The following is a 14,636-nucleotide window of genomic DNA, read 5'->3' on the forward strand; positions in this document are numbered from 1 at the left end:
ATAGTAGAAATGAGCTAATGGAAAAAAATAATCCTCGAGAAGTACCAAGAAGATATTGAATGATGCGCCAGACAGTAGTTAGATGAAGATGTTTAGGAGAAGGCATGAAATAACTAACTTAATGAACTACATATGTAATATCAGGTCTAGTTGTGATCAAGTAGACAAGACTTTCAACTAATCTCTTATACATAATAGGTTTAACTAATAACTCTCTCCCATTATTTTGAAGTTTAATATTCACTTTTATAGGAGTATCCATTGAAGTACTATCTTGTAAATTGGCCAATGAAATAAGATCTTGAATATACTTTTATTGATTTAAAAATATACCATCAATAATAAACTTTCAATCCCAAGAAATAGGTGAATTATCCAAGATCTTTCATATGAAATGAGTTATGCAACATCTCTTTAGTTTTAAAATTAATGCATTGTTTGAACCAGTAATAACTATATCATTCATATAAACTAAAATTATTTCTATCCTTATGGAAAACCTATGAAAGAAAAATTAGTGATCATAGTGGCTTTACAGAAAAGAGAAGTTAATAAGTGTATTACAAAACTTCTTAAATTAAGCTTAAGGGGCTTGTTTCAACCTATACAAAGAATGTTTTGAATTTACAAACATCATTAGGAGAAGTAGTTATCATATCGATGGAGTTTCATACAAATGTCTTATTTAAGGTTATCAAGAAGAAAGATATTTTTTACATCTTTTTTGTACAATAGTCAAAATTGAGAAACTGTAATGGCAAGAATGGTTTGAATATTTGTCATCTTGGCTACATGAGCAAATGTCTCCTTATAATTAATTTCATATTCTTGTTTGTTAACAAGAGCTACCAAATAAGTTTTGTAATAGTCTAAAGAACCATCATAACATAGTTTGATAGAAAAACTCACTCACTTACTCCCTAAAGGTTTAACATTGGGTGGACAAAGTACAATGTTCCATGTATGATTTTTCTTAAAAGCTTGAAGTTTTTCCTGTATTGCTTCCTTCCAACAATCATTTTTCATAGCTTGTTTGTAATAAGAAGGAGTAGAAATAGAAGACAAACCGATCGAAAAAAATACAATGAAGGAAATACCAATCCAGGGATCCATAAGGTCTTGTAGATCAACAAAGTGGTTGAATATTTGGAACATGATCAATTGCTGGTACAAAATCTTGAACGGGCCAAACTCATAAAATTTTTGTCTCTTGTACACAAAACTATGTTTAAACCTTTTCACTACTGTAGGAGAATTTAAGAATTGAGGCAAAAAAATATGTTGCAAAAAATAGTGGTTTGACATACAAGAAAAAAAGTACTCATGTTTAAAGAAAATGACATTGATGAAAATCCTTATATGGTGAGCATGTGAATCATAACAAACATATCTTTTTTGTGAAAAAGAATAACCAAGGAAAACACATTAACAAATTTAGCAAATAATTTATGACGTTCATAAGGGAGTAGATGGACAAGACAAATACAACCAAAAGTTCAAAGATTAGAGTATGAAGGAGCATGACTAAACAAGTTAAAGAAATGAGAAACATTATGTAATGTGGAAGAAGGAAAATGATTTATCAAGTATACAATAATAGTGAATACAAACAACGAAGAAAAATAGAAAGTTCAAATAAAATAATTTTTATCACATCTAGTAGGTGGCAATTTTTTCTCTTAGTAATATTATTGTTGTAGTGCTGAAGGACAATAGTGTTGAGAGATAATCTTCTTTTGTTGAAGAAAAGTTTGAAATTCATTTGATATGTATCACCTCCAAAATTAGAACACAAAATTTTTATTTTAAAAAAAATTGATTATAAAAAAAATATAATGAAACGCTTGAAAGCTATAAAAACCCTAAACCATAAGAAGTACAACCAAGTAAAACAATTGTAGTCATCTATGAATGTAAAAAATATAAAAGAATATTTATATTGAGAATGAAAAATAATTGGTGTTATGTCCTAAATATCACTATGAATGGCATCAAAACGTTAAATTGCATGGAATCCATTATTTGGAAAACAGACAAACTTTACTTTCCCCAAGTTGCATAAAGGACAATTAGAAGAAACATCAAGAGAATAATAAATATTACCACTCAACGGACCAAATTTTAGCAAAGTATTAAGTACATGTTGATAATTGTATAAAATAAGTGATTTGAGATGATGACTTGAGCACTTTTCATGTTAAAAGTTGGATTATTTTGTTAAATTTTCCTTAAACTTGGAACTTTTACAAATACTTGTATATTTCAAGAAAGAATGCAATTGTAGAGTTTTGATCCTTTTTTGATCTATTTTGTAGCTAGAATCAAATGAGAGACATCAATTAAAGTTGAAGAAGATTGGAAAAAGTCAGAAAAGAAGCTTATAAAGTATGAAGTTGCAGAAAAAGTTAACTTCTAGAGGTTTCTCGCTGTAGCGAGATACCCTTATTGCAGCGAGAATGCTTATTTTAGAGAGGGTGAATCTGTGCTTCTATCGCTATAGGGATAAGGTGTCGTTGTAGTGAGAGTTTCTTATTTCGTTGTAGTGAGAGTCATCACTGCAGCGAGAAGCGAACATAATGACCTAATTTGTATCTCCATGTCTTGATACAGCGAGAAGGTGTCACTGTAGCAAGAGAAGTTCGAGCAGACCAGTATAAAAGGCGACTTTTATGTTCAGAAAAGGTTACTGTTTTATAATAAAATCTTAGAGAGGGAGAGCGGTGCAGGGCATAGTAAAAGAGTAAGAATACTCAGTTTTTGATGTTGTACTCTGTTTGTATCTCGATTCATGTTATTATGGTTGCCATGAGTAGCTAAATCTTGTATGAGATTGAATGTAAATCTTCAAACTTGATGTATTTTTAGTAATTTATATAAATATAGTTGTTTCTTCTTCATTTCTCTTGTTTTGGTGATTTCAATCTGTGTTAATTGTTGAATCTATCTATTTGATGGTTTATGGAGCTCAAATCTGAGTTTTATTTGAAAAAATATTATTTAGATCTGGATCTGATTGAGATTACTCAATAACTGGTTACTCTAGGAATAGATTGCAAGTTATTGATTGCTTTTAAATTCTGATTTCAATGCTAGATAGTTTGTTAACTGTTTGAGGAATCAACATTTGAGAAATTATCTTAGAAATATAGTTTTAAGGAATTGAAATATAGGACTTTCATATTTTGCATCAAATTCATTGAAAAATGGTTGTTATATTTATCACTAATTTACTAAAATGCAGAAAGGGAGATAGATAAAATTCAATCCTAACTTTTTAAATCTGAAACTTATCATATTTTACATTAATGCTTTACGTTTAAATTGTCATTCAACATTTCATGAAAATCATCTATCAATTCTATTGTTTATAAGCTCAATTAATTTGTATCTTATTAATTAGTATATTTGAATTGTTCTCTGAGGACGATACTCCAGTACTTTGCCAGTTATTACTTGCAACAGACCTGGTACACTTGCTGTGTTTGAAAAAATGGTCCCAACACATGTAAATTAGGGTGGCCTAGGTGATTATACCACACTTGATTTTCGTGTCTAAAAGTAGTACATGCAAGGGTAGCTAAATGAAAAAAGAAACAAGTGGAAGGAGAAATATGTAAGCGAAAGAGTCGTCTAACTTTAAGTCCCTTCATGATTATTTTCCCAGACACTAGATTGTGCACAACACAATCATCATAGGAAAATTTAATATTACAATTTTGATTAATTAATTGACTAACAAATATAATATTTGTGGACAAACCAGGAAAAACAAAAATATTAGTGAGAACTTTAAACATATTTCCAACAACCTTAATAGATAGAGAATTTCCATGTGTCGTGTGTATTTTTTTTTGTAACCATCATATCTTCTTACATTAATCAAAGGTTCAATAATATTTGTCATGTGATTTGAAGTCCTTAAATCAATGTACCAAGGTTTAGATAAAAAATCTAAATTACTTAAGAGTCAAAAAATAGTGAATGCAGAGAATATAATTTGTTGTACCATTTTAGGAGTTAGAGAATTTGAGTTGGTAAGACTCGACATTAAAGTTGCTGGTGTGGTACAAAATAGAGATGCTAATAAAGGTATGAAAGATATTTCATTTTCTCTTCTCAGGTTGAATGAGACAAATTGATATAATATGTCTTTCCTGCTTGGAATAGTTGTAAAACTTTTATGGATAATCCTTCATAATATGTCCAAATGTTTACAACTATAGTATTGTATTGTACGTATATCCTTACTTCATTTTTGCCCTTGTGTAGCATAAGCCACATCACTAGGGGTACTAGTGTTGGCTTTATGATCCATCATTGCTTTAGTAACCATGCATTGCTCTTCTTAAATAAATTTACTTAGGCAAGTGTCTAATGAGGATAGGACATAATTCATCAGACTAGAATGACTAAGCTCAAATTCATGGACATTAGATAGAGCTTCAATAAGGACATTAGCAATAATGATATCAAAATATTTAATGCATAAGTTTTGAAAAGCAGAATAGTAATGTTCAATTGAAAGACTTCCTTGTGTAAAATTTTCAAACTCATACTCCACTTAAAATCTCTTTGCTATATTGTCCTTATTGTACATCTTTTTCAAATACATCTATATTTCTTTAGCAATATTGTGTGGCCTAAGATTGAGAATCAAATGTGATTTAAAGGAGTTAATTATCCAGCTCATGACATATGCATCTTTGATCTCCCACTTAGTTAAGTTCTCTGCTTCTTTAGGTTTTGAGTCACTCTCATCAACATGACCCACGATTCATTTCCTTTGACAAATAATTTGAACTAAGATTTTTAAGTAGAATAATTTTTTCTAGTGAAACAAACATGAAATAGTTTTGAGTTTCTACTAGTTATGATAAACTAGACAAGAAATAATCATAAGAATAAGAGGAATACAAAAAAAAAAAGACCCCACAAAATCTTTAAAATGTTAACTAAGATAAAAAAAAAAAAGAAGTAAAGAATTGACTACAGTTTAAAGTTAATGCTATAATATCATGTCAAATATCAAAAGATGCCATGAAAAGAGTTAAGAACGTTGTCAAAAAATTGTATCTCTTCTCTAACCCTTTTTCTCATTAAATAAACTAATCAACAATTGTTTTACAATTACAAGTCAAATAATATTAGTCTTAAAGTTTAGCCTAAAAATCTATTAGTTATAATCTATTTACAATAAAAAAATATAACAATTATTCTATCAATTACAATAAAAAATTATTACAGATATACACAATAATAATTATTATAGACAAACTTAATAATCTACAAAATATCTGCATGATAATAAATGTTCAAGCTATCATTAACAATTGCAAACAATAAACACAAATAGAAGAAAAAATAAAATTACCTTGTCCCATACTTTTCACTTATTCACGTTGTTGTTGAAAACATTATACATATACACTGTGCAAACAATAGACACAAATCAAAATACCCACATAATTTTATTATTTACCAAACTCTCATTTTCTCTTATTGATCTTGCAATTAAAAATATTGCATGCATACATGATTCTGAAAAATACGCTCAAACATAATACCTACCTGATTTTGTTGTTTACCAAACCCTCACTTTCTCTTCTTAATCTTATAATTAAAAATATTGCATGTGTATACAATTCCAAAAATTATACTCAAATGGAAAAAAAAAAAAAAAAAAACACATACACACAAAATAACATAACATGTGAATAAAAATACTTAGAATATTCTTGAGTTATGTCTGAAAAACCGTCTCCAAGAAGAATGAAGGTTAATTTCCAATGCTATTTGGTATTCAAACCCCCTCTGTCCTATTCAAAAGTCATAAATATAATAGAATGCAATACAAATACAAATGAAAGGGATGAGAAGCTAACTTGAACCTCGTGCTCCCTTTCATGCTATTCTTAATTTGTGGTTTGGTGCTAGCTGGAATAAATAACGTGATAATGAACGGAATAGACACACAATAGTGAGAAAACAGAAAAACAACACTCAAAAAGTCAAAATTGAAAACACATGGAGAGAAATAAAGAAGAAAATAGAATGCTTCGGAGAGTGCCATGTGGACATCTCCACTATCTCATAACTCAGTTTTATAGTAAGTATTGATGGATTTGCTCCAACAATTTTTTTTGTCGTTATATTAGCCTCTATCATATTGGGCTATGATAATCTGAAATTTCTAATACAGCCCCATTTTATAGGGCCGGTTGGCCCATTCGAATAGACTTTTTTCGCCATACCATCACCCAAGCCCAGCAATAAGACTAATGGAGAGTAGATGCTATCAACAAAAAACAAATAAAAACAAATAATAATGCATATATTAAAAGCAAACATGATAAAAAAAAGTAAAATTTTTATGACAGATTATAACATGATTATTGTATTAAATTTTGCAATACCGTATTATTCTAAAAAGTTAATATCTATAAATTTGTATTATGTTATATTAAAAAAAAAAAAAAACACAGAAACACAAATGGATGTTGAGCTGGTTAAGTAGCAATAACGAAGCAGGCTAAGCTAAGCTAATTGGCATTGTCCCGCGTGTGATGGGGTTCATGCACGTGGTTGTGAGCTTGCATAATTTGGTCTACCACGTGCCTACAATGATGATAACACACGTGCACATACATTATAGTTTATGAGTGGGGGGGCAAAAGAGGAAAGAAAAAATAAAAGCATGATCTAGCTCACTTGCCATGTTTCTTGGTTCTTCAGTCTTTGGTTATTGACCTTTTATTTTTAGTTTGGGGACCATATTAAAGGAATGTCTACCCAAAGGGGAACAGAACTCCTTGAATTGGGATGAATGAGAGGCCATAATTAATTCATAAGCTTTGTTTCCCTGCCTTCTCAACATGCCCAAAGCATCCTCCATTAAAACCCCTAAGATAATATATACCATAAATTAAATGACAAGTCAATTTTCATTATTTTAATTTTATTGTAATAATTCTCTCATGACATAACGTAGCATACTTCTTTGCTCATTTTGAACCTTAATTTCCAAAAGCACTTATAGTGGGTTCTTACTAAGCCACACTTAGGTCCCCATCAAATATGGAGATAGAAAGCGAAAAGAGAGGGCAAAATGAGTGTTTTGTTTGACATGAAACGAGAGCCTTTCATTTCTTCAAACTTACTTTGAAACGCTTTTATCATATGGGTATTAGATCCTGTCTAAAACCATGGTCACCAGTGGATTCCATTTTCCTTTCGATTAATATTGCTACGTTTTAATTTCAATAATATTAATGAAATTCATATCTTTTCTTTCTTCTCGTTTTTGCCCTATTTAATTTCCCCTTTTAGATTCAAATGCTAAAATAAGAATGAAAATATCGTTATAAACACTCGTTCTGTACGTATAGGAATATATAATACAGTGTTTCTTTGATTAATTTCACAGAAAAACAACACGAGTATTATATTGCAAAGTTGTACTCTTTTTAATTTCTTATATATAAAAGTCGAAATGGACAATCAATTCAAATCCAATATCCCATACAGTTTTTTCCATGATGCTCCTAAATTAAAATTAATTCCAAATGTGGAGCTGATTAACATATATTTACGATTACGTTTATATATTAAGTTTTCTTTTTTAAACTTACAACTTGACAGTTGATGGTCAAATATCTCTTTCGAAGTTGAATGATCATCAAAGTATAATTATTTTTAAATATTTTCTTTTAATATATATAATACAAAATTGGCACCCTAAAGATAGGCCCTAATTGGTATTGCTTGTGATTAAAGCCAATATTCTACCTAATTTACATATTTAAAAGATCGAGCTATTTATCAATTGTGATGAACATTATCACGGGGTACTTTCTCCTTATTAGTCAATCCTTACTAATATTCATAAATAAATAAAATTAAAAAAAGGAGAAAATCACGTAAACTTATAACGTATATGTGCAGGAGAGTGCTCTAATAATTATGGCTATAAATAATATATATAATATGGTTGACGTATGTTAACCTCAATACACAAGTTAAGTTTTTGCCTTCAATATATTGGTTCATAATCAAAATTGATGCAAACCAACTAATATTATAATTATCAAGAGATCATATGCAATTAGCATATAATATAATCGCATGGAATATTTACTAACCATTATGTGGGGCTTCTAAAAAATTATTGTATGAAAAATGCCAACTATGAAAGATTATTGGCCTATAAAATTAGGATATTATGAAATAATACCACCTCACATTTGAAATCAATTAATTATATACCAAAACCTCCAACTAAACCATATAATGATAGTGGTTTATTGATAAACTAATTTTTATCTGAGCGCGTGGCAGATACACTCATCAATGAGATTTCCTAGAGCCGAAAGTATGGAAGAAATGCTTAAAAACATGTCGTGGCTAGCAAGGACTTTATTCCATCCATGGAAAGCCCACCTCATGCCCCAAATTAATCGTTGTTATGTTTCCTCAGCTTTCACACTGATATGAGCTTTGATTGTGTTTATATTCTCAAACACTTTCCCTGTCCCACTTCTATATCATCCATTTCTCTTTTTAACTTCTGGAAAATTAGAGAATAAAGAGAGGTTATATGTTCTTCATTAGGAGCTAAAGTGACAATGACATCATGCATCATCACCCACTTACAAGTATGATAGAAAACTTCAGTTTCTTCACCATTATGTAATGAACTCATAGTAGCTGTTTTTGACTACCTCTCAAAAAAGGCACTTTGCCCCATAATTTTTGGTTTGAGGTTATTCGTGGCATGCTAGCGTGCAAGCAAGCAAGCCAGCATGCATGCTTGCTATATAGCCCCACGCATGGAGTCGGATTAGGATGATCGCATGGTGCAACGAATACACACACTTTTGGGTGATTATGAATTTGTACCCCCAACACACATTCCACGTCCCCTTTTTTTCAAACTTTGTTGGTACATTGAAATGTTGGTTTCGGAGACTGTTATGTGCTTAATTGCTAAAGATAAAAGATAAGCATAATGAAAAACAGAAATATTCATTATCTCCTAAGATGATCTCAATATCAAAGTGGACGGTGTGACATTTATTTCTATATAATTGGACCCTTGAATTAATCTTCAAAGAACATCTATACTTGCATTATTCTCCATTGATTTCATATAATGCTGATCAAATTACATTAATTTGTAAATAATGTTATCTAATAAAACCTGGCATGAATGACTCGCATGTATATGTACTCATTTAAAAAATGGTTAGAATTGTTTTCATTTTTATTTAACTGAATATACGAGTGATCATATATGATCGTGAGACCCTTTGCAGTTTCGTCCTCAATTCGGGAAGATTCGCGCAGCTAATTAGGAAACTTCTTCAATTGTACACATTACTACAGATATAGTAGTACGTTTGAGGAAAAGTATAGGAAAGGTGGGTCTCTAATGCTCTTTCGTTAATTTCCCATTAATTAATTAAGATTTCTTTTACTTCCTTTTTACTTTTTGTGGGATTTGATGCTCATTATATTGTTAATGGGCCATTAATTATGTATGTTTCACAATGTTTGTCTTAAATTATTATGGTAAGATGTACTTGGGTACTTCGCATAATCGGTAGAGAATCTAATATCCTCCTAGATTGTGCAAGTAAGATGCTGGTTCGTTGCATACATACAAAAAGACAAAGTAAAATCCATGTTCTTTGTTTTTCGAACACTATCTCAAACTTCAATCATCCGTTTTCACACATTATCGTTGCTAATAGAGTAAGATTTATCCAGTGATCACAATGAATCAATTTAGGATTACTAAACAGAATTGACTTCATTTTCAAATGACACGTGTCACATTCCCGCTTCCCATCAATGGATGCAAGAACAATGGGAGGTTCCCCAAAATTCTCCATTAAGAGCTATATATTTCTCGAGGATTGAACAAAGCCATTTTTTGTGTTCCTTCAGTCCATATCCCAGTGCTTCCGTACCCTCAAAATGCCTTCAAAATATACAATAATTTTATGCAATTTATTATTGCTATTGATTTTATACTACACACAATTTTTACAGAAGACAATCTTGAGTTAAGAATATTTATGATATAATAAAACTAACTCTTTCAATATTTTTTTTATACAAAAATGTTAAACTCGCGACTTTATATACTTTCAAAAAAGTAAACGCATAAGACTAATTAAATCGACTATTGATTACCTCTCTCCACCTCGGTTTCAAGATGGACGAACTGAATTGAGGGAAATTTTCAAAATATCATGGTGAGAAAATAAATCTAATTAGATAAGCACATATCAATTGTCTCCAAAGGAAAACTGCTTGTTGGGTATCCCAATTCTGTAAGGTCTCTTTTATTTTCACCTTTTATGGTCTAAATTTTCTCCCCCATGTGCAAAAGGGTGAATGAATGGATATAATAATAGAACTAGCAACCTGTCGTTCTAAGACCAGAAGAGATAAATTATTACAAAGTTAAAATAACTGAGGGCAAGGGTGAAGGAGTGCATGAGTTTGCTTTCTTTAAAGGCACCAATATCAATGCATGATGGGCTCATGGCTTCTTATTCATTTTCCGACAATGCAACAAAGAAATCCTTCATTGCCCTTCCATTGGTTGGCTAAAGGTTAGGCAAGGCAAAGGCTAGAAAAATAAAAAAACCTTTTGGACTCCATTTAATTTTAGCATGTAGCTCCTATAATTCCTTCTTCTCCCGCTTCATTCTAATCCTAGAAATATTGTCACCACCAATTCTCCCTTCAAAGACTCCCCAAAATGCACAATAAAGTAAGTACCCCATATACAAAAAGCTTTAGAACAAAAATATCGACACAGTTCCTTTAACTCGTCCCTCATTTTTTTTTGCCAGCCACGTAAACAACGATTGTCTGCATAAAAATTACGTTGCTTGACATAAAATGGAAAAAAAAAAATCATTTCTTTTTATTTGTTCTGATACAAATAAAGGGCAAGGTTAGGACCATTTGATGGCCTCCAGTATATACCAAATCTCGCCGACATGCTCTTCCCACTAATGTGACGTGAATGAGTTATCTATCTCCCCGTTGGGATATTTTGAATGCATCGTTCACTTAGGCATACGCCACTATCTACATGTTTCTATACTAATAACTATTCCAAGTCAAACGTGATCCGTTTCATATAAAGCACTGAGACTACTGTTTTCTGTTTCTAGCAATTGACATTACTTGTTTGGAATGCACATAATTGTTTGATACATATATACATAATATAGTGTTCCAAACAAATATCATTCGGACTGTAAAATTTTGTAGATGTTAAAGTTCTTTCCACACCAAGTATTTGTTGGATACATAGGACAATCAACATTCATATCAGGGGTAAATGTGACTAATTAAAGAATTGAAAAAAAAAAACATAGCTTCCTTTCAAATATATTTGTAAGATTTTTCTTCTTCCTTTTGGTCGTATGACAGCTCCAAAGAAAACATTACGGGAAATAAGTTCATGTGCTAAAAGAAGTAAAAGAGAACGAAAATTAATTAATTGGTATTGCTCACATTTTTTGTAGCATTCATGGTAATTAACGAGTCAAAGTAGAATTCATAGAGGCACATGCCTGCTAGTTAGCTATGGGAATATTCTATGCTCATTTAATGATGAATAATTATACACACATGAATGATTATGTTTGGTGCTAGAACTAATTTACATAAAGAATTTTCCATTCTTTTATAGTCATTCATGTATAATGCCAACAAAATTATCATAAGAGACCACTATATCTCTACCTGGTTTTATTCTCAATGATGATTTCACAATCTTAAATAATTGAAATTGCCATAACAAAATGAATCTGGGACCTCTAATTATGAAGATTTAAGAAATATGAGTCAATGGAATTGATGAAGGATCTTTGGACCAATGAATACCGACTTTTATGTAGAGATACTAGACTTGATCATTTTTACAGCTAATTATCACTGCACTCTCGAGTTTCATTTTATTGCTTATTTTAATAGGCAATGTCTGCTTCATGTGAGAACTTAGAATCGAAATTCGTAATTTTAGGGCAGTTAATCTCACAACAAAAACAAACAAATCAATAACAACAAAACCAATTGCTTTATAGACATTGAGAGAGAGAGAGAGAGAGAGAGGAACCAATAATGACATGGCCCTCAATCCTAAAAGAACATAACAAACATTTAAACAAAAGTGTTTCTTTGCATCCAAACATACGAGAAAAGTTTCCTTTACCAACAACTAGATCAATCAATAATTCAACAACTAGAGAGAGCTCCCTAAGCTAAAAAAAAACCAAGGAAGTAAAAACCAAGACATAAAATCCCAACACCTAACTTAACACAAAGAAAAAACACATTGAAGAGCCTCAAACTTCATAATCATGATAAAAGTTAAGCTCCTTCTACGCGCTTCTAGAGCGACTGAATCTTAAACCAGAAACAGACCCAACATCAACCTTTTAATGCCACAATCTATCACACCCTGCCACTGCATGTGGTTTTAAATTGTTTAAACTCATTCATCTCTCTCTCTCTCTCCCTCTCTCTCTCTCTCTCGTTTCTTATTCTAAACAAACATTCTGGTAACACTCACTGATCTTCATCAAACACCCCACGAGCTTCTTCCAACATTTTCAATCCCCTTCTCTTTTAACCTTATCGCTCTACACCAAAATCTCTCCACTCTTCAATTATTTCTTTCTCTCTCTTTCTCATATACATTTTCACAAACACATGCTACCCTTTACTTTGCTGTAGCTCAAATCTAATTAAACCCAACCAGAAGCAAACTTCAAGCTCAACCATGGCCCTCGAAACGCTCCTCGTCAAGGTCAAAACCGCCATATCAAGCAGCTTCGATTCCGTCCCTCCGAAGCTTCTCAAGAAGAAACCCTCATTCAAGTCCAAACAAAACGTCGGCGTTTTGGCCTTCGAGATCGCCGGCGTCATGTCCAAGCTCCTCCACCTGTGGCAGTCCCTCTCCGACGCCACCATCGTTCGCATCCGAAACGACGCCGTTAATCTCGAGGGCGTGAGGAAGATCATCTCCAACGACGAGTCCTTCCTCCTCGGACTCGCCTGCGCCGAGTTCGCCGAGTCACTCCGGCTCGTCGCCAACTCGGTCACCCGACTCAGCGCGCGCTGCGAGGACGCCAACTTGCGCTCCTTCCAGCGGGCCTTTCTCGAGTTCGCCGACTTGGGCCGTGACCCAAATGGGTGGGCCCTCTCGGGCCCAAAAGAAACCGAAGCGAAGCTGAAAAAAGTGGAGCGTTACGTGACGGTCACGGCAACTTTATACCGCGCGATGGAGGAACTTTCGGTTTTGGAAAACGGGTTCAGGAAAGCGTTGAATCATAGCAATAACGGTGACGATAACGACGTTTCTTTCGTTGGGAAGGATCAGCAGAAACTTTACGAACTTCAGCAGAAGATTTTTTGGCAGAAACAAGAAGTGAAGGATCTAAAAGATAGATCCTTATGGGGTAGAAGTTTTGACCGCGTCGTAATATTGCTCGTAAGGTTCAGTTTCACTGTTTTAGCGAGAATTAAGGTTGTCTTTGGAATTGGGCACTGTGTGCCTAGTTTGTCTCGTACGTTGTCAGGTTCAGCCACTGTTTACCCCTCTGATCAAAACCCTAAATGTGGGTCGATGGAAAGTTGGAAGCTTGATGAAGAGGAGGGTGATTTGGGAAGTGGGTTTTTTGAGTCAAACTCGAAGCTCTTGAGGACACCTCCTAGTACTTTGGGAGCTGCTGCTTTGGCTTTGCACTATGCCAATTTGATCATAGTGATGGAGAAGATGATAAAGTCACCGCATTTGGTTGGTGTGGATGCGAGGGATGATTTGTATGGTATGTTGCCGAGTAGCATAAGGTGGAGTTTGAGGGCAAGGTTGAAAGGGGTGGGGTTTTGTGCAAGTGATCCCTTGCTGGCTAGTGAGTGGAGGGATGCGTTGGGGAGGATATTGGGTTGGTTGTCACCTTTGGCACATAACATGATCAAGTGGCAGAGTGAGAGAAGCTTTGAGCACCACAACTTGGTGCCTAAGACCAATGTCTTGCTCTTGCAGACTTTGTTCTTTGCTAACAAGGACAAGACTGAGGCTGCCATCACTGAATTGCTTGTTGGGTTGAACTATATTTGGAGGTTTGAGAGGGAAATGACTGCTAAGGCTTTGTTTGATCAATGCGCCAATTCTAATCCCTTGTTCAAATTTCCCAAACCCAGTTAATGAGATTCACGAGTTCATTTTCCTCCCTCCTCCTTCCTACTCTTCCTTCATAAGGGCTCCAATTTTGTTTCTTCAAATTTTATGGCGGTTCATTTTACATAAATTGAACTAAGTTCAGGTCCTTTAATTTCTGGGTTCGTTCTCTTTCTAACCCAGGTTTGTAAATGGAAATATGGAATATCCAAGTATGTAAATGAAATATGATTTTTTTAGTGAAATCTACGAGAAATGAATTGGCCTTCTTGATTCTTACTTCCACAATCATGAGAAAATATTCCTTGTGATCAATTATAATTTGACCATGAAAGTGTTATTGATATTTATATTGCTGTTGGAGAATTGTTTGTGGCTGCACCACTTATTCCAGATTCAACTCTCGCGGTTCGTTGGGTGAGTGATAAGA

The 14,636-nt window shown here is 33.0% G+C and overlaps 1 protein-coding gene across 1 annotated transcript; it reads left to right on the forward strand.

Annotated features, from left to right (window-relative positions):
• Window positions 1-12,555: 12,555 nt before the first annotated feature.
• On the forward strand, window positions 12,556-14,382 carry LOC113873037. The gene has a single exon (XM_027510992.1). The coding sequence runs from the start codon at window positions 12,806-12,808 to the stop codon at window positions 14,231-14,233; it is 1,428 nt and encodes a 475-aa protein (XP_027366793.1). The 5' UTR covers window positions 12,556-12,805; the 3' UTR covers window positions 14,234-14,382.
• The last annotated feature ends 254 nt before the right edge of the window (window positions 14,383-14,636 follow it).

The sequence above is a fragment of the Abrus precatorius genome, unplaced genomic scaffold (genome assembly GCF_003935025.1).
Source record: "Abrus precatorius isolate BTA unplaced genomic scaffold, Abrus_2018 Scaffold7, whole genome shotgun sequence".
In the NCBI taxonomy this organism is placed as follows: domain Eukaryota; kingdom Viridiplantae; phylum Streptophyta; class Magnoliopsida; order Fabales; family Fabaceae; genus Abrus; species Abrus precatorius.

What these genes read in the sequence shown, in the direction of transcription:
- LOC113873037 (XM_027510992.1), top strand. Translation starts at nt 12,806, where the DNA reads ATGGCCCTCGAAACGCTCCTCGTCAAGGTCAAAACCGCCATATCAAGC.